The sequence below is a fragment of the Hemibagrus wyckioides genome, linkage group LG14, assembly GCF_019097595.1.
Source record: "Hemibagrus wyckioides isolate EC202008001 linkage group LG14, SWU_Hwy_1.0, whole genome shotgun sequence".
Lineage (NCBI taxonomy): Eukaryota > Metazoa > Chordata > Actinopteri > Siluriformes > Bagridae > Hemibagrus > Hemibagrus wyckioides.
In genome coordinates, this window is record NC_080723.1 from 8,291,801 (window position 1) to 8,313,290 (window position 21,490).

General features: G+C 37.3%; 1 protein-coding gene across 5 annotated transcripts in view; it reads left to right on the forward strand.

Annotated features, from left to right (window-relative positions):
* The window catches only part of anks1b (ankyrin repeat and sterile alpha motif domain containing 1B), a 156,209-nt gene that overhangs the window by 75,750 nt on the left and 58,969 nt on the right, over window positions 1-21,490 (forward strand). For all 5 annotated transcript variants that reach the window (XM_058407813.1, XM_058407810.1, XM_058407811.1 and 2 more), the window contains 2 exons: window positions 4,599-4,735; window positions 12,980-13,166. In XM_058407813.1, the coding sequence (XP_058263796.1) occupies window positions 4,599-4,735; window positions 12,980-13,166 (324 nt within the window). The remainder of the gene's footprint in view (window positions 1-4,598; window positions 4,736-12,979; window positions 13,167-21,490) is intronic.

Sequence of the window (21,490 nt, forward strand, 5' to 3'; positions counted from 1 at the left end):
AGAAATAAATGACTAAAGAATATTAGTCATAATATATTAGAAATTTAAAAAAGAAAATTTTACGAGTAGAGCATATTTACTATAGTATTTCATCCAAGTGAAGTTTTTTTGTACCACAGAAGGTCTGTCCAGATCTTCTTGTGAGTGCCAGAGCTATTTTGTTTAAGTTAACTGATCAGTCAAATGTGATGCTGAAAGCATCCATAACAACCAAATCTTATACAGGTATAATATTACTGCTAACTGTTTATTTGTGATGGAAGTGCAGGATGTTTCCCTATATAACTATATTAAAGTTTAAGATTGCACAGTCCAGATTTTGGATCAAATTTCCACCTACACAGCCACTCCTGTTGTGAAGAAATTTTCAGATGGCCGAATTTCTGCTGCGGTTGCATTGGCATGTTCTGAGACTTAAGGTTGTCGTGGAAACAGCCTAGGCAAATCACCTGTGGGTTGCCATGGCGCTGTGCCGCAGCTGAGCCGCGATGCCTGTAGGCAGGCTGATTCACACCTGCTGAAGCGAGAGGGTTTCTGTGAGTCAGGACCCACCATCACACTGTTTACATAATGCTATATGGTTCTGTGAAGCTGTAGGCATGTGTGAGGCTGCAGGATTATTAAAGATAGATACATTTTTAAAGATTATTTATAGGAATTTATTTTCCAGCCAGACAAGACATCATGAATGAATACAGTGTAATCTGAGTAATAGTATCTCCTGTTATCTCGTATCACTTTTCAGTAGTGTGTTTGCCACATGAGGGTGTTTAAAGTCCTTCACTTTAATCGAGTGAAGCTCTTACTGAGACGCAGCGTGCAGTCAGGAGAGGATTGGGGAGTTTTAGTGTTTCACAGGGTTTTACAGAGACACTTGAAGAAAATTAGGTAGCACTTTTTGTTCCCAACTTTTAATGTAGAACTCATGAAACCTTCAGTATATTTTTACAAGCAATAAACACAGGAAAGGAAAGTGAATATTGAATGTACATTAGCCTTCACTGCAAATAAACAACAAATTTATTGTGGAAGTGCTAGCTCAGTTATTAACGTGTTGGACTAATGATCGTAAGGTTGTGAGTTTGAATCTCAAGTCTGCTAAGCCGCTGCTGGGCCCTTGAGCAAGGCCCTTAACCCTCATTTGCTCATCTGTATAAAAATGCGACAAATGCAAGTTGCTCTGCATAAAGTTGTCTGCCAAATGTCTTTAATGTAAATAACAATTAGCTAGTTAAAATGTCTAGCTAATATGTAAAAAAAATAAAAATAAAGTATCTATCTATCTATCTATCTATCTATCTATCTATCTATCTATCTATCTATCTATCTATCTATCTATCTATCTATCTATCTATCTAAAATGTTTATCTAATATTTCTAGTACGAAATGACTATAAACAACATTATTAACCCTATTCCTTTTCTTTTTTATAAATGATGATGATACTACTACTACTACTACTAATAATAATAATAATTTTACCAAGATTTTTGTTTTTTAATTCTGTTAGCAGATTATTTTGCTTCTTTCTTGAAAAGGACAAATGCGTAAAATTAGCAAAATTATCTGACATTGCAACAAGAGTAGAAAAACAGAACAAGCTTGAAAAAGAAACTATATCAGTCACAAAAGTAAAACCAGGTTAATTGAATAAGACTGATTATCTTGTTACAATAAACCAGTGACAAGGTCATGAGCGTTCAAGCCACAGTGTTGCATTGATGGGAGGGAAGAGAATGTCAAATATGAAAAAAACAAAAAAAACAAAGAGAATAGAAAATACTGCTTACATTTTACTTTAGATATTTTGCAGTAAAATGATGATGATTTGTGAAAAAAATAAATATATCAGTTGTCTGTTTTCTTCCATGCATCACACTTCATTGCCAACACTAATTACTTGGTAACTGGTTGTGTAGGCAGAATTTACTTTAATAAAAAGCAATAATATACAAATAAAATAATGAGAAAATTGCAAATGTGTGTGGCTGCTAACTATCTGCTAATTTACCTCACCTTCCTTGTAGTCTAAGCTCCCTCTAGTCTGTGGTAGGCTAAAATGTCTTCTCCTACTGCCCCTCTGTGCCAAATCTACCCTCACAGATTATATGAATGTGTTCAGCATGCAGTCTTGTCCTTCATCAGTGAAGACAAATGCTCTAATGTGCAGCAAACAGCTCCTTCGCTGCTCACTTGCAGTGACATGCAGCTCCAGAGCGAGGAAAAGAGGGACACAATCTCATTGTGCTGCACTGAAAGAGACTGACAGTTTTTTAAATTATTAACACAGTGCAGTTTAGTGCTTCATGAATATTCCAGGGTCATTTGCATTAGAAAGGAAGGCAAGGGAGAAGGGAAGAAGGGAAGAACCCCAGTATTCATGACAGTTTTGTGTGGGGGTGTATGAAGAGATGGAGAAAAGTAAATGTGTGTGACATATTTTCAGGTTCTTGGTGGGGTTTACGTCAGATGGACAGATCAATGGTACTGTCCATGTTGTCTTCGGTTGTTTCTATTTTATTTGTATAACGATGAACGTTATTGCAAAGCAGCGTTGAATTCAAATTTTAATTAAAATTTTATCTTTATTTCTTCATTATCCTTTCTAAAGGGAGTGACCCTGTTAAAATGGTGACCATCTCAAGCAGTTGTTCTAGATGCTGCACTTATTAATAAGATACTCAGGAAGGAACTTTTCTAGAATCCATCTAATTAATGCGTTTTAAAGTATATCAGATATCAAAACTCTGACAGAAGTACTGGTTTGTCAGTGGAAGTTTCAGTTCTACAATTACAGTTAGCATATGTAAATAAAAAAAAAAAAATGCTGTACTTCCCTCCAAATTTTACCCACAGCTTAAACTCTGTAGCGAATTTCAATTTGACCAAATGTAAGCTATAAAACCACACAATGGGAGAAAATGGTGCCATGTTGTCCACTCATTAGCATCACTGGTTGATTGTATATATAAATCTTTTGCTTATTTTAATGAAGAGTGTACAGCTAATGAAATGAAAAGTTTACACAAATATAAAATGGACTGCTAGAAATCTTTGTTAGTGATATTCCAAATGCTCTTACATCAAGTCTAAATGATGAGTCAGCATTTCAGATTGCTAAAGCCTGCTGATGAGAGTTCTGAGATTGAGACCAGTCTCTTTTACCAGCAGATCACTCTTGAGTCGGTTTTTTGATTCATATTTAGATTTCTTAGAATGCTTGCAGGAATCACAGGGGCAAAATGCAGAAGTAAAACTACTTACACATGACCAGAGAGTAGAAACCTTCATTATATCTCCAAGCAGATTGATGGCTTTATTCAACACTTATTAATGGTTTCACATATTTGATTGATTATTTCAGGGTTGAATTAAATTATTGCCATTGTTACTGTTGAAATGACATGCAGGTTCACAGAGCAGTAGTGTCTCAAGGTTTTTAGAAATAGCCCAACATTTCATTGCACTAAGAAAAGCACATTTACTGATTTATAATAAAAGTCTAAGAGCCGTTGTAGGGGCAGTTAGTAAATATTGTGGAAATGTCAGGGTGGGGAGTGCAATAGGCAGCAACACAATGTAATAATAATAATAATAAGGCAAAAAGTCACAAAAATAGAAACAGAACATGCAAAAATAATGGAACACATACAAACAGAGCAAGAGTCCAAATCATAATCCAAAAACACAAGTCAGAAGGGCAAAGTTCAGTTGTGGGCAAAACAGCAATATCCAAAAGAGACAAGATCCAAGCATGAGAAACAGGCACAGGCCCAAACCACTTAATACAGCAGAAAAACAAAGGCTTAGCAATGTCACTAATTGTAGAAAACCGAGCATATACCTCGTGGGGAGGCATGGAAACAAAGACGAAAAGCAAACTAAATTAATTAAATAAAACTCAGTGTTCAGTGATTGAGAATGTGGGACCGCTTGTGGTCACTGGGAGTTGTAGTCCAAGGCAGCCATATTTGTCAGCCACTTCGAAGCAGGATCTGTGGCATTGGAGGGTGCGACAATATGAAATACATTTATGTAGGATGAAATCACAGAATTCCTTGGTTTCAGTCAGGTTCCACATTAACTTTAATAGCATTTTATTCTGAAAATTGCTCATACGCTGTACATGCAGTGCAGAAATATATATGATATACTGATGTGAGGGAAAATGGCTCCTTCTGAGTGTAGATCAGCCGTGGACCTGTGATTCATTACTTATTTTATTCTAAACTCTGCATTTTATACACAATATAACAATCTGCACCGTGACTGGTGTGTTGCCTCAGGCTTTCTGAGTGGTGTGAATACCTTGGTGTGTTGAATTGGAGCTGTGAATGTGTTTGATTGATGAGGTAGTTCCTCTCACATATAACACTCCATTCATTTGAATTTCTCCTAGCATTCTCACACTCTGAAGAATAAATTTAAAACAAAATTTACAGTACAGAAAACATAATGAAGATTAAAAGGAATATTAAACATTAATGCGACAGTGTATATTTGAGTCTTAAATCTATCTATCTATCTATCTATCTATCTATCTATCTATCTATCTATCTATCTATCTATCTATCTATCTATCTATCTATCTATCAAGGCCACTCTTTGAATGTTTCGGCTGGCGATGTGGAGCAGCGTAACCATGGTGATGACTACAGCAGTCTGACTCCAGACTGTTCCCCTCCCTCTCCTGCTACTGCACTGAAGAACATTGAGAGAGTTATCCGCCCCCAGGTATACACACACACACAGACACACACACACACACACGTCTGTGCAACCATTCTAATGTTATTCTGTTCTCAGTGTTAATGCGACTTTCTGAGATGAGCAGCATCAAGAAGTAATTGTCTATGCATCTGTATACACACACACACACACATACTCACAGAAGGATGTTTTGAATGCCTTACATCCCCTTAACACTTCTCTGATGTGTCTTGTTTGATGCACATCTACCGTTTACACAGAATGTTACGTCTCCAGCTCTGCTCCTGTATATTTTGGTTCCAACATTTATAGATGATTATGATCTTATACACACACTGTGTGCTTGGTTTAGATGTGTATGCTTACAACTAAATCCACAGTATAAATATTGTATATATAGATCTATAAAAACACACTATAGAGTCTAATATGTTTATTTATTTCTAGCTTCAAGTGCGTGCTTTTAAATTCGGTTCTGTGTATTTTAATACTTAATATATTTTAACTTACTATGTATATAACCCCTCTTCATAAGCCTCATAATAGGCTTCATTACTTAAATTTAAGACTTAATGACCTACATAGAAATCCACAAAAGTCCCAGATAACATTAGTGTATTAATGTAACAAAATTCTGTATGTAATAGTAAGTGATTCCAGTGCTGTTAGAATACCAATAGCATTATCAGATAAGACTCACACACTTCACATGAGGTTACATCTCTGCACTTTGGATTTCTCGCTCATATGACCTAATGGTCTATAAGCCTGTGTCCCGAAGATGACTTGGACATATCACTCCTTATTCATACATTAGAGCTGAATATAAACGTGTGAAGCTGATTATTTTTTGATAAAGCTCTTGAGGCTTTAAATCTCCTGCAACATTTGGCAATTTATTTAAAAAATAAAAGATATATAAAATAAACATGGGGGAGTTTTGCACAGAAGCACTTTTTTCCAAACCATTTAATATGTTTGCCTGCAGTGTTTATCATTCATAATTTGTATTTAGAGACCCATGAGCATTGAATTCCACTGATAAAAAGAGCTTTCGGTATTTTCGAATATTAAATATAGCTCATATACTGTAATGTTTAAATGTAGCAGAGGTCTTATATTTTATATTGTTAATAGTGAAAACCATGATGAAGAGAACAAATGCACTCTTCGTTCTGTCATTTTGGCTTTATTCCTTATTTTGGCTTTTTTCTTTATTTTGTCTTTTCTTTAATGTTTCTTTGATCCATGCATAAAATCCAGAATTAAAGGCTTCCTTGTTTTTTTTGCTCATAGGAAATCACCTGACATCTTTATAATTTACATAAATGAAGTTTCCTCTAGAATTATTCTCCTGATCATGCTGTTTCTACGAGGTCAATTTCTGAGATCTGAGTCTTGTCCGATGATAAAATTCCCTGAAATGGATTAAATGTGTCTCTTTATAGTGTGACTTCTACACTGGTGCTTCTTTTGCTATGCATACATTCCAAAATGATGTTAGTGTCATGAATATATTTATAGAGACACCCAGAGGAGGTGTTTTGTTGGATCACTTTGGCAGTTTAGAAAACAGAAACTTTAAAGCTTTGCACTCATGCTCCATTAACCTCCACCATCAGCCTGCTGCTGAAAATCATCACATACAATTATTATAAGCCCTGGTTATTGGAATAAATGTAAAGATTGACCAACAGTAATATTGAATTTACACTTTAAGATTTAGAATTTTGTTTTGATCATACTGATAACAATAAAGGTACTACTACTGCCACTAGTGTGGCCCTATGTCATGTTCACATACTCATCTTTTTTCTCTCAGGTCATAAATGCAGCTAAAACAGCTGTAAAATATCTATTAATAGTTTTCTATTTTCCCAAAGTGTGATAACTGAACAGATTTATCATTTATACTCTTTCATATGCTGGTGCTTGAGACACACTTAAGCCTAACACATTTAGCCAGATGTTAGTACCTACATAAATGCACCTGTCTCTCAAAGCCTTGTTTATTGACAACCAACCCTCTTCCCCCTGCACCGCTTCAGTTATATGATTTTCAGTGTAGCGAACTTCTTTCATCTGGAAATGAATAAGAACACAGGACCTTATTTAAAATGTGTTACTACGTGATTTGCACATTACACACAATACAATCAGGTTTCAAACTAGCAAGTGGAAAGGCAGGTAACGATTATGATGCAATCCAAATAGACACGTGAAATGTACGTGAGAAGCACAATTATGAAGCCTTGGCTAAGAGAGTTATAAATGTGTGGCAAAATCTGTAGGAAGAAAAGTTTTCATTTACAGTTTAATATTATACAGTGAGGTCCATCAAGGTCAGAAAGATACCCAAAATGGAAAAAAACATTCCCACTGGATGTGTGAAAATGCAGTTATTTTGGGTTGTAATGGAGAAATGTAGCTAGCAGCATTACATCATACTGTGACTACAGTCTCTATAGATATAGAGCCCTCTCACAGAATGTAGTCACAGTATGCTGTAATTCTGATATCTGTTTACTGGCAAAAACAGTAAAGTATATTGACATTTAAACTGCACATTAAAACCACTTGATCTTTAACGTTAATGTCAATACACTGGATTTCAGCTTAATCTATTTTGGTTAGACTGGATTTTTATTTTTCAGCAACAATATACTGGAATGCCTTAGAGGCCTAGTGATGTTATAAGTTGTTACAGTTATTGCCCAAATATTTCTAGAAATGGATCGTTCCTACTTGCAAAGTCTACCATCCTTGACCATCTTTCTTTCTTTCTTTCTTTCTTTCTTTCTTTCTTTCTTTCTTTCTTTCTTTCTTTCTTTCTTTCTTTCTTTCTTTCTTTCTTTCTTTCTTCACATCAACCCTTTCACCAGCAAATAGGCAATTGTAAAATGTTTGCTAGAATTTTACACAGAACATCAATGAAAGATAATTCAATGAAGACTCCATGTAGCCTCCAAGACTCACTGTTGTATATCTCACTGATTTACTCTGCTCATGGCCTTCTCAATCAGCTGACACATTTAGAACAAGCAGCAGTTACAAAGTAACACTGTGTCTAAACCTTTTATAAAATAATCCTAAATAATCCTGTGCATAAAGCAGTGAGGTTCAATTCAGTTTAATTCTGTTTTATTTATATAGCGCTTATAAGAATGAATATTGTCATAAACAGCTTTACAGACATCCGGATATAGATTTAGATCCCTAATGAGCAAGCCTCAGACTGAGATTGCCTGGTTCTCTCAAGAGTCTTTTGGGTGACAGTGGATAGTGGATAGCTATGAGTCATTACACATCCACACCTGTTTACTATAAAGTCAGACAGTGTGTGTTTAAAGGATGTTCAGGATGAGCAACATCATTTTTATTTCATTCTAGCTTTAAATCTATAGCATCCAGCTGAATTTATCTGAGTAATGAAGTAGACAGGTATAGACTGTTGGATAGCGAAGCCTTAAGGGTATCCATGTGGTACCATCCACCGCAGCAGCAATGAGAATGAATCAGGGTCAGGTACTGGAATCAATAGAGAGAGAGAGTGAGAGAGAGAGAGAGAGAGAGAGAGAGAAAGAGAGAGAGACAGAGAGAGAGACAGAGAGAGAGAGAGAGAGAGAGAGAGATTGTTATTATTAGATACTATGGGTGTAATGCAGTGCCAGTGCCTATATTTGTATCATCTGTGATACAAATATCTCAATAGTGATCTCAATATTCATATCCCTTTTTGTAACAGAAGTGGATGTGGCCTATACCAGAGAGTTTTTTTTGAGACCCAAACACTAATTGGAAGTCTATTCAATAACTGTGGGGGCATTGTAAGAAAAACTCCCTGATCCTGTTGGTGTCTTCATTATTCTAGGTACTAATAAAGAGCCTGCATGGTGTGAGAGTATTCAGTGTTGTATACATCATTAATAGTGTTTGATAATCACTGTGAAATTTTATTAGGATCCAGTGTAGTGTGGATAAGATAGGAAAGATCTGAACTGGAGCTTGGTTATGCACCTACTAGAAAATGACAGCAAAGCATCACAATATTGCAACCTAGAGATAGCAAAAACATGAACCTGAATCGTGAATCGTGCAGGGCCATTATATCTCTTAGCGATTTTTCTGAGATGAAACAGACTATCCTTGTAATATTATATAAATGAGCGTGACACCCGGGGTGCTGCGAGGCAGACGAGAGAGAGAGAGAGAGAGAGAGAGAGTCTATTTATTTTGTTTTGAGCTATGCATTTCAGCATGCAAAAATGTCTACATGTAAATGTTTGAAAAGAAATGAAACTGTCACCTTCACATTCACACACATTCAGCAAAATGCTGTTAAATCATGTTTTTTTTTTCAGCTCAGCACAGACTTGCTTGTTTAGCTTTTTAGCAGCTCCTTCTACTTATACACCTATAAATACCTGTAAGCTTCATTCATTACCACCCATTTTCCCAGACTCCACCCACCATTCACATTAGCTGGTGCTCATCTGCAAACCTTCTGCCATAATGAGCTTCAAATGAGAGACAAGATTCAGTAATCACAATAAGAGCTTTCACTCTTACACATGATGTATGTGGATGGTCATTCAGGGGTACTGATTAATCAAAAAGTCATAACTGTGGTATCACAAGAAGCACTAAGACCAAACAACACAAGCAAGGAGACAAAAGCCTGAAAAATGCTCAGTAGTCATTTACTACTTTATTCAGTGCTGTCCCAGTACTGTGCTAAGCCCTCAATCCTGAGTGAAAGATTTCTTGAATGTGATTTTTGCATAAGTACGAGTACAACTCATAACTCATAAGTTCAACTTTTTCTTAGAAATTTGATATTGGCCTATAGTTAGACAGGTGATAAGGGTCAAGGTTAGACTATATTGATCAGTGGTTTGATTAATATGTTAAAGGATTTAGGTACATAATCTGTGCTAAGGGTGACTAGAACGTATTCTAGATGAGTGTATGATGTCAACTTTCCATTGCCTCTTAAAGGGTTACTCTAATAATGACCAATATTGGATATGAAAAGGATGCAAATACTGCTCTTAGAGTTTTTCATGGCTCCACCAGCTAGAGCCTCAAAGTAAAGTATACATCAAGTACAACCTGAGTAAACACAATTTATTTATTAACTGGTCCTGTGTGAAAAGGTTATTGCCTCATTAGTCATTTAATCAAACAGCTAACTAAATTTAATGGTATACACTTTTTCTTTCAAATTAACTGATAATTTAAAACTTTTCTCATGTTCTTCCTGTCTTATATTACATTTAGTGTAACAAATACAGGAAAAAGTTTACGAAATCAAGAGGGGAGCAAAAACCTTTTCTTAATACTATATATGTAAAATTTGCATTTTATAGTCAGAGTTTCATTTCAGATTCATTGTGTTGAAATATAGAACAAAATAGTTTGATCCATCCCAACTAATTCAGCCTAATTCAAGTCAGATGAACGTGAATGACCGCGTTTTAGCTCCAAATACTTCCCTAATGCTTTGGATGTTTCTATTCCAGTGCGAAAAATGTCCCTGGTGTTTATGAAGTCTCTTGGTGTGAGCTGCATGGCAGCTGTGCTAAATGAGCTAATATAAAAGCTAATGCTCTCTAACAAACTGAAAGAGCGCCTCAGATAAGAGGCCACAGGAATCCCTCGGCACAGATGGCAGAACCAAGGCTAGAAGCATGCTAGTGCTAATGTGTTATCCTTTCCCTAAAAAGAGTCCCACTTCCTAGTGTAAAAGAGAAGGTCACGATTCTAAATCATGAAGCTGTGTTTCGGGGTATAGTCAGGCTGGATTAGCATCTGTGGTATAAGAGATCTTTTGTGTGCAGAATGTTCCAGTGGGAGACTTAATGGCATTCATCGCCCTGCAGTCCTTGGGCTCACAGAATAATTACCATAATTGCAATTCATAAATTTTTACTCCCAGCTCTTTTACTGAATAAAAGTTTATCATGCACAAACACATGAATTTCCAACCACAGGTAAACACACAGACACACACACACACACACACTATGTAAGCATGAGAAGAAATCTTGTCTAATTTAGCAGAAGAGACAAGAGAGTCAGGTTTTGTGTGGAATACATGTAGATGAACAAGCATGCTGCGTTTGTTAACCAAGCCTAAGTTGGACATGACAGGCTCATTAGACAGAACACAGCCATCACATAGTGATAGTTTGTGTTTGTATGTGAAGGTGACAGGCATGTGTGTGTGTGTGTTTGTGTGTGTTTGTGTGTTACAGGTTCATTAGCAACTACAGCTGTGAATTATTAGCGTTCCTTAGAGGTGTCTTGATGAGAACAGCTTGCTTACTGGGGCAGAACTGTGAGACAACGGATTTTGTTGCTAAACACATAAGCGCTACGCATCCAAACTAGCAAACAGTCGAAGCTGAATCTGTCTGACAGCATGGGACGAGTCTGTAGTGACCGCTCATTCGATGCACAACTCACTCACTTCATTTTAACCAAGAAAACTATTCATTTTATTCTCATATGTACTACAATGTCAGTGAAACATGGAGGATGGGGACAGCTGGGTTTCGACAGGGCAGTGAATGAATAATGTATCTGTTATCCTGGAGTAACATTGTGTGTATTTATATTAGAAATCAGCACATCATACTATGACATACTATGAACTCACACACTTTTCCCATCCCTTTCACTGTGGTTGCAGAATAAATCCCTCTAATTCAGGTGACTACCCAAGTCTGCTGTCTTGAATTGAGTGGAATTTTAAATGATTCTTCATCCTACCACCGGTAACATTTTGTACAGCTGCCGGATTTAGAATGCAGGAATTGCTGAGTCTGAATTTTATTTTTGGTTTAAAAATGGCACTGGCTCATCTTTTGTAGGCAGTTTTGCTGAATGCCCTGTCTGTGTGTACCTCTGGACAGACATTAGCTTAGACTGGAAAAAGGAGGCAGAAATGACAGAATGTACTTTGAAAATGCTGGTGTCTAGACCTTAAATAACTGTATTTTAATATGCAAGATCAGCCTGTCTCAATGCAGTGACACATATGTCGCTCTAGCAGGGTTTGAGATGCACTAATGTAGTGGTGAGTAGGTGGTGTTTATATATATATATATATATATATATATATATATATAAACATATATGTATATATATATAAACATATGTTTATATGTATGTATATATATTCAACATGGCTGCTCACAGCATTGGCAGCACAGTACTTTTTACCGTTAATTAAATTGTATTGTATATTTAAGTGTTAGCTTTATATCAGTCAACATACAGGCACATTCATTAGTTAAATCTATAACACTGACTACACACTTTACTGATTTCAAGATCTCATCACATCATCACAGTTAGCTGGCTCGTGCCACTTTCTGCCCAAATGAGAGAAAATGACATAATTACGAGCCCCGTTCCTGCTTTTGACGGAAGTAATAGTCCACAGCCAGTATCAGCACACGGAGGTGTTAGGGCTGACAGGAGAAGCGCTGGAATGGTGCGTAGAAGAGGGATTTTAATCCTTCTTTCATTCTGCCTCTCTCTTTCTCTGGAAAATACTGAAATATTATACACTGTGTTTGTGTGTGTGTGTGTGTGTGTGTGAGGCAGGTTGTGTCATAAACGAGGCACACACTCAACAAGCATTTGGCACATATTAATTAATGTGACACCTATGATGCAACAGGAAGTGAAGATGATCCTTATGTAAGACTTCCTGTGGTTATACAACCAGACACAGTCATCATCCTCATCTTTCTTTCTCTCATTCTCTCTCAGCACATCTATATGAACTCCCACTGACAGGTGTTTTGGTCCAATCTGTCTGTGTATGCAGCAGCAGCACATCATGTTTTTCAAACACAACAAGCTGGTGTGACTCAGAGCTGCCGAGCAGCGAGGGCTCACCCGCACGACATAGCGACCACTATTGTCCTCGTTAGATGTCCTTGAACCAAAAGTTAAATGATCTCACTTCTAGTATATACATTGTGTGTGTGTGTGTTCTACATGTGCTTACCCAAAATGATGGGTAATGAAAAATAACATTTGGTTCATATGCAGACATGCATGAGAAGAACCCCCACCCACCCACCCCCCACACACAGAAACACAACATTCTCTGGCACTTGATAACTAAACAGAGTTTCACAGGTAACAGTGACAGAGAGGCAAAACTGACTAGGCAAAACTGACTAGTCTTAGTAAGTCTAAGTAATTTCTTAGCTGCAGTTCTGCTGAGATGTTCATTCTTCTTTTTTCCAGCCCAAACAGCGCACGTCTCTGTCCTCATCGCAGGATGTACAGCGGCCTGTACCTAACCATAGTGGTGAGCCATCAGAGGTGAGCTCATCTCTGGGCTATGCCAGTTTCAGCACCAGTCCACCTGCTAGTCCTCTCATCAGTCCAGCTAACTATTCCACCGGGTCAGCTGAGGACTGTCCCCTTGCTGGTAAGATTTTCATCCAACATATGACTAATTTCTTCTTGAAGGGCTAAATAAAAACTTTTTATAGTTCCAGTTCATTCCAAAGGTGTTCAGTGGAGTTGAGTCAGAGTCAGGGCTCTGTGCAGGACTCTTGAATTTTTCTGCTCTAACCTTAACCTCCACACCATGTCTTCATGGAGCTCTGTGCTTTGTGCACAGGGGCATTGTCATGCTGGAACAGGGTTTGAGTCTCTTTGTTCCAGTGAAATGAAACTGCAGTGTTACAGCATACAGAGATATTTGTGTATTTCCAATTTTGTGGATCAGTATCGGTATCAGTTTGGGTGAGTGGGTGTGATCGTCAGGGGTGCACATACTTTTGACCATGTAGTGTACATTTAGTTTGGTTTGAGTATCAGAATCATTAATATGTGAATAGTTTTTAAGAATGTAAACAGAGACATGTGTGTCTGATTGAGCATCAGATGAATCTTCAAGCTTATATTGTTATAATTAATGGTCTATGTGGAGCCAGGTTTAATGATGATGCAATAAACTGATGCATTGTTTCACACAACTCTTGCTATTCTGATCTATTGTACAGTATCTGCAAGCATAATTCATACATCAAGGCCTATAGATAGAAGTGCACATTAAAGCCACTCTGATGGTATACACAGTGTCAAGAGAAACCGAAATGAGTGTTCGTGTCATTCGTTCACTTGTTGTGTCGTTCGTTCTCTTAGTGTGGTGGTCACGTTGCCAGCAGGTGGCGATGAGAGACGTGTTAATGCTACAGCACCGTACAGAATTACAACAGATTTTTTACATGCGTGAAAATTGAGTCAGTGGTGTGAAACATGTGAGGTTCAGATTTGCCCAGGTTTAGAGGGTATGCCACTTCTTGCATGTCACTTCTTTTGGACCCTGCGTGGGCAGGTGTGGAGTTAATATTGTTAGCAGATTTTTGTTAGCATGTGGGAGTCATGGTGACGGTGATATCTGTAATGATGGGATTCTGGCAGACGCCATTCACCAGCACTGTCTGTATGCCGTCTGGCACCCTCCTCTTCAGGGACATAAGAGAGAGAGAAAGAGAAGAAGAAAAAACTGGAGGTCACTTTAAGGTGAAGTATAGTCTCAGGATCTGTGTTGTGTAGAGGTTTGTCTCCATATATCCCTGCTGTTAAAGACGATTACTCTGTCTCAGTTATTCTCTTTTAAAGTTTCCAGTAGCTGTTATTGCTTTAATTTCTGCTTCTCTTTAGTCTTTCTTACTCAGTTGCTTTCGCAATGTCCAAACAGCAGGTAAGGGCCAGATTATATGTGACTTTCTTAGGCAGTGTCTGTGTATCTGTTTAATGTGCAGAGAAAATCAGTTTATATCTGTTTTTATATTTGGATTTAAGCCTGAAGTGACCATTGTCTGAACTAAAATTGTGTGTGTGTGTGTGTGTGTGTGTGTGTGTGTGTGTGTGTAAAACTGAAAATGAAGTCATTATTCATTCACAAATTCTAACACCTCCTGAACCACACAGCCTGTGGAACTTTCTGGAAAGCTTTCTCTCTTCAATCTAATGTAAGCAAGATAACTATCTAATATAAGATAACTTTAAATGTAAATGTCTGTCCTTATTTAAGCCAAACTTCCCAATAATAACCATCTAATAATCTTATCAGATTTCCTTTAGTTCTTGAGAACTTACAATCCAGAAAGTTCAGAAAAGTTCACTGGGCGAACTTTCAGGATCTATTATAAAGCTGGACGCTCTAACAGACCTGCTGTGAGTCAAAAGCATTTCATTATAATGCCTGTATGACTTTTTTTAAACAACAGTGGAAAAAGATTAAATGAATGAAGAATGAAGGAAACATGGCAGTAAATATGCAAGGTTTATAATAGTTTTTATTTTTGGAGGTCCAGCAGAGATATGCAGCTCTGTGCATAGTGTGGGGTCTTTATGAAGCAAAAGCTTCTTATATGAATACAAATATGATTTTATTCTGGAAATCAGCAGTTGATCTAAAACATTGATTACAGGTAATAGGATTACCCTGATTGCAGTTCTGTGAGAAGGTTGCCAGGTTCTGCATATAATAATCACACATTTACATTTACTATGTACTGCAAATCCTAAGTTTCCGTGAAAAGACTAAGAAGAAAAATATACCCTCTATCTTTTCTTATAGCTGAATATGTGGGCTAGTTTCTAGCTTTTTTCTGTGGTTTCTGAGTTGCAGTTGGGGTGGGAATTTTGGCAGTCATCACCAAGAATTGCAGTTCTTTAAAACTCAATATTTAAAGCTAAACCTTGCACTTGTGCAACCTTTTTTGTATTGTTCGTGCCAGTCCTTGAAGTTGGCATGCTTTCTAAAAAAAACAAGCAAGAAAAGGTACATCTATTGCTGTATTTGTATTTTGTTTAGAATTGAATGAATCCGTCTAGTGTAAAGTGTGTATTCATATTTGTTTACACCTCTATTATTCATTCATTAATTTATTCACTCATTCACTCAATCTGTTCACAGTCAGGAAGGTGAGTTTGGACAGAGTAGAGTATGTAGAGGAAAAAACACTTCAGTCACCAGAAATGACTTCCAGCTCACTGAGTACAGTATAAGCAGTATCTCACATGTACAGAGCAAAAACCTCTGCAGCCTTTCATCTCTTCCACTGTACTGTAAAGGTGAAGCTTTTGAAATGACCCACTGAATCTCCTCCACCCTTTCATAGCACTTTCCTCAGGGGCTACTCCAACCCCCTGATGTAATGTGAATCCCTTCACTTCTTCAAGGGTGTGTTGTGTGTTGGCACCAGAGACCAAATGAGGGCATTATAATGAAAACCCCATGATAATTGGGGAGGATGTACTGGATATGACCCTCAGTCTTAACTAGACAAGTAGATTACTTGCTGACAATTTAAACTGGATTAAATTGGTTTAAAGTTTAAAACAGGACACTGGGTAAAGGGCACCAAGAGATTGTTGGTACCATTCTGTAATTAGATACTTTTTTTCGACTTTGAAAAATGTCGAACTTTCTGAATAAGTTCTAAGCCATCCTAAATCCTGCTTACTATATGTGGCTTGTATATTTTATATAAATAAATAGTGAAAGGATTTGTTCAGTAAAAATCAATGAACATTGATTCAAGGAGTAGGGTCACCTGTAATGATGTCCAGCCAGAGATGGAGAGCTCATCAGGTCAGAAGCATGAGTCATTCATCTCTTTGTACTGCCTCCAAGAATATACTCTTATATTTTTATAATAATATATAGTTTTCACATGTTCACGCCTCTTTTTTCATCATCATCATCATCATCATCTCTCTCTCTCTCTCTCACACACACACACACATATATAAGGTCCAGTGTTGTCATAGCAACTGCCATCAAACAGAGAAACACATTCCTGTTCCTCTGATGCTTTATTTTTCAAAGGTGCAGGAATCAATGCATGCGTAATCATGATTTAACATGTGAGGATATTACAGTCGATCAGCCTGCTGTCTGTGTTCTGTTCAATATTACACCATCTCATAACACCAAACCTAAACATCTATCCATCCGAAGATACAGTCACATGTATAAACAGCTTCTTCTCCTAGTCTATTTATAGAAATCACTATAGGTGAAAGTGAAAACAGTACTGATGTACTGTTATGTAACTATCGACTGAAAAGAAAGGTGGATGAGTGCTGCATGGAGATGTATGAGGCAGAACCTATCCATCCTCAGCTCATTAGGAGAGTCCCAACATACGATGCCCTCCCTACTGCAGGTATCTTATGATTGTGTGTGTTTGACAGAAAGTGTAGGGTTGAGGTGCTGCAAGTCAGATTATCTGTTAGATTTAAGAACTTACACTCTTAATGCAGAGGTCTAAGAGTTTAGGAATTGAGGGAAAGGCAAGAGACTTCAGGTGAATAGCAATTTAGGTAAAAAAAATAAATTATACCATGGAATCTAATTTTTCTGCTTCTAGTACTGAAACCTTTAGTATCTGCCATTATCTGTAATATACATATTAATTACAGCAAAATTATTTTTGGGTATATCGCTGAGTCAGCCATGATACAGTGTCCCTTGTGTAGAGAAGCTTAAACCTCTTGCTCAAGGGCCCATCACTGGCAGCTTGGCAGTGCTGGGGCTCAAACCCCTGACCTTATAATCAGAAACCTAGAGCTTTAAACATTTTTTTTAAATAGTCTAACATTCCCAGTTCCAAAAATTAATTCCTTTTCCAAATCAAATTCTAATCTTTGCCTTATGTTAAAGGATCCAATATCCAACACATTTTCTCTGACATCCCTTTATTTTTGATGTTATTGACACAACATCATCAATCATAATCATGTTTGTTTGTTGCTTGATGTTATTCTTACAATTATTTTTGTAATGAAACCTTCTCAGGAAAATGAAATTTGTTTATGCAAATGAACTTTGAATAAAGTTATCCTGAATATATGTACAGCAGCAGAAATCCAAAAATGCAGGTTTTTCCTGATGTCAGGATTTGAATGTTTATTTCACAGGGGAGATGCTCACAAGAAAAAGACATTTATAGAACAGTATGTTTAATGTTTAATCAAGAAAATGCCATGCACTGTTGTAAAAAATAGTATATTGTACAGCATTTTTCCCTATAAAAACTCCAGCTATCACATACAGTATTGAGAGATTCCTCTGTAATGTCATTGTAATTAGGGACAGGAGTGAATGTGTATCAATGTCCACGTTGATAAAGGTGATTTATTTGGTAGAAAATTCCTACTTACATAAAATTTTATGCCGACACTAGATCAGGAAACACTTTTTGTCAAGATATGAGAAGATTGCAGTGAGTAGGCGGAGCTTAAATATGTCGTAGGTATTCAGAAATCAGAAATAAAAAAATTATTGATGTGACCAAACTAGTAATTTCTGTCTATAGTGAGTGACTTGCATTACAGTTAGGTTTATAGCATTAGAATTAGTGCTAAGAGTTAGATTAAAAGTATTATAAAAAGTTTAGTTTAGGGTTTAAGAGTAAAATTACAGGCTAAGATGGCAGTATAAATTTAAGTGAAAGTTTGCATAGTCTTAAGCTATGGTCACACATGTAGTCTCCAGTGTACTATGTACTATGAAGTCGCCAGTAGGCGTTCCTACTACTGGTTTCCATAGTAACAATGTTTCTCAGTGGGTGGCACAACTAGAATTCGAGAGCTCCTGAGGAACTAAAATGAATGATTGTAGTTCTATGTGTAAACGTAGCATAATGTGTTAAAATAAGATTTAGGGTTAGATTGTTGTTCTAGGTTTAAGAGTAATGTTTAGACTGCAGCTTTTTTATTTTAAGACTCAGATCATGATTAATTCGGCTTTATGAAAGTTTAGGAGATTCTTTCTCAGCAGTATGCCTACATTGACATGCTATATCATTTCCCAGCTTATTATTTGGTCACAGTCAGGAGGTTGCATTGCGCTTGTGGCAGAGTTTCAGTTTATAAATCAAAACGTATATCCAGGTGTGAATTTCCTCCAGAGTATATGCTGACCTTTAGGTCTTAGACATTATGGTTCCTGTTGACCTGCAGTGCTTGATGACCTCCACTCACAGTGTACCTCCAGGAGCTTCAGCCACTTCCTGTCCTGCTTTTCTCACTGATTTATTTGGAGAGAGAGAGAGAGAGAGAGAGAGCATTAGCTTTTTGCTATTTTTTATAAACCATGGTCAACACTTACATTTCCTTGGCTTTCTGACTTTAAGAGATTCACTGGCCCTATTTTTGGCAGGAAGTTGCTGCAGTTGGACACGGCAGAACAAACATTTGTTAACAAGCAATTAAACATGTGACCTGTAATCCAGTGGCAGAACAAGCCATCCGTCTGTGTGGTGTGGATAAAGCAAGGCCTGACTATTCTGTATTCCTTTTTCCCTCAAAACTGAAATCCTTCTCTTTTTCTCCAAGTCTATTTATGAATCACTGATGTTTTCTCACTAAATTTATCTTTCTCCTCTGTCTCTCTATCTGTTGGTGCTGGTAGAGGAAAGCTTGGCATGAGCTGAAGTGACTGTGTGTGAGTTCAAACTTATTCTGACATTCAGTAAAAGCAAGCCCTTATCAGCATACTTATCACTTCGCCTCTGGAAGTGTCTTCTGCATGACAGGACAAGTGTGTGTGTATGTGTGTGTGTGTATGTGTATGTGTATGTGTATGTGTATGTGTGTGTGTGTGTGTGTGTGTATGTGTGTGGGTGTATGTGTGGACGTATCGGAGCATGCGGAGTAAATATGCCCTAACTTCTCAGTCACATCCCCTAGTCACATGTTTTGTGTGTGTGTGGGTGTGTGTGTGTGTGTGTGTGGGTATGTGTGTGTGTGTTTGATGCCTCTTAACTTGAAACAACTTTCCTTTTCAGCTCGTTTCTCCACACCTGTCAATAGCTGTTCATCTGCTGCTGACCACATGACTTAAGGTAGGAGTTGAATAGCGAGTGAGGGAGTGAGGGATCTTGAAGGGCGGAGTGTTGACGGTGCTAAAGAGCATACAGCATTTTAGATTAAACACACACCTCCTCTGTAGAGACATCATTTAATTTCTGCAGCAGTGTGACTTGATCTATAGTGTTGTTTTGCTGTTTCTTTTAGTATGTGAGCAATGATGAGCTTGGGATCAATGGCCCAGTGTGTGTGTGTGTGTGTGTAGAACATATGATGTTTCCCGTTGATCACTGCCGTTTTTAGAGAGAATGTTGGAATGTTGAGAATGTGGTTTGTTTTGCGGTCAGACACCGCAGATAACCAGAGGACGTTTTCTTCAGTGACGTCAGTGATGGGATGTTGAATTGAATTGTACTTTTCTACTGCCAGGTCTCAGATTAGTCATGGACATTTCCTCGCTTGTCTCTGGCTGTTTTTTCTCTAGAATGATTTCAGATTTAGATATGACTACTGCAGAGCACCGTGTTTTTTCTCATGTGCTTCTTTCCCTATTAGTTATTCCTGAAAGACTACGATCTGCTTGAGGCTTCAGGATGCTGGAAAGTGGATGCCATGATTACCTGTTGCTGAAAAGAAAGAGAGCCAGATGCACTGGAGTATACTGTATATACCTCCCAAAAACATGCTAGTACATGAATTAACTACACTAGTGTGAACGAATGTTGTCTTCCCAGACCATCCAGGATATACACATACCCACCTTAGTGCTCAGTGTTTCCGGTATAAGCCATACGCACTACAGAGATGTTCCAGTACTCTGATAATTCCATTCCATCACATATTTCACACTTTCTGCTTTACACTTCAGATCACATACAGATGCTTACACTAACACAGGGGTTACGTAATCCCGCCTTCATCAGATGATCAGTTTGAGTTCCTGTTTCTTCTAGTTAATTAAAGGAGTTGCATTATTCATTCTCTCTCTCTCTCTCTCTCTCTCTCTCTCTCTCTCTCACACACACACACACACACACACATACACATACACACACAGGCACAAACACACTAAGGTTTACTCTTTCAGATATCAACACATCTGGTTACTTGGTAACTCCTTTTCTCATGTTTCACTGTATAATAATTGATTGACCAAATGATTCTGTCATTACTTTTTGGTGTTACCACCTGTGTGAAGAACAGCTGTGTTAATGTTGTAATGTAGCATGATTGCAATGTTGTGTGCTGGTAGTGAGGCAGCAGCTCATGTTGGTTGGCCCTGGAACACCAACACCACCACCACAGATCTGATCTCAGAGGAAGCCTTCACACTGTGAAGAAGCTAAGGAAATAACTAAAAAATAAAATCAAATCAAATTAAACAAAACTAAAGCACTTCCTACAGTTGCACTTCAAAAGAGATTTCATGGCTAAAATATAGAGTTATTTTACATTATTAGCATTTAGGAACAAATAGAGCTTTGTCTAAAAAGACCTTCACTAGTATGAGCAAAAGCAACTTTCTTCTTTTTGTTTTAAAATCAATTCAGTATTGATAATGACACCTAAAACAGGAGCACACTATTTAGTTATTAATAGTAACACCACATGTCTGGAATAGACGTGCTATCATTCAAACGATGGTCAAACACATGGTGCTGCAGACGATTAAGGATAAAAGTAAGATTCTGTATAAGAATAGAATAATGTACTATAAAAGATTTCGTAATCAGATCAATCACGTCAATTTGTTTTAACTTTTCATGTAATCTTGAATAATATGCATCATATGAAATAAATGTTGTTTAAAAAAAAATACTCCAAAAACATTCTCAGCAGGTGGAATTTCAGTAGTGAGAGATCTCAGCTCTTATCTTCCTCCATCATGCACTCTTTTTCTGCTGTGCTGTAATTCAG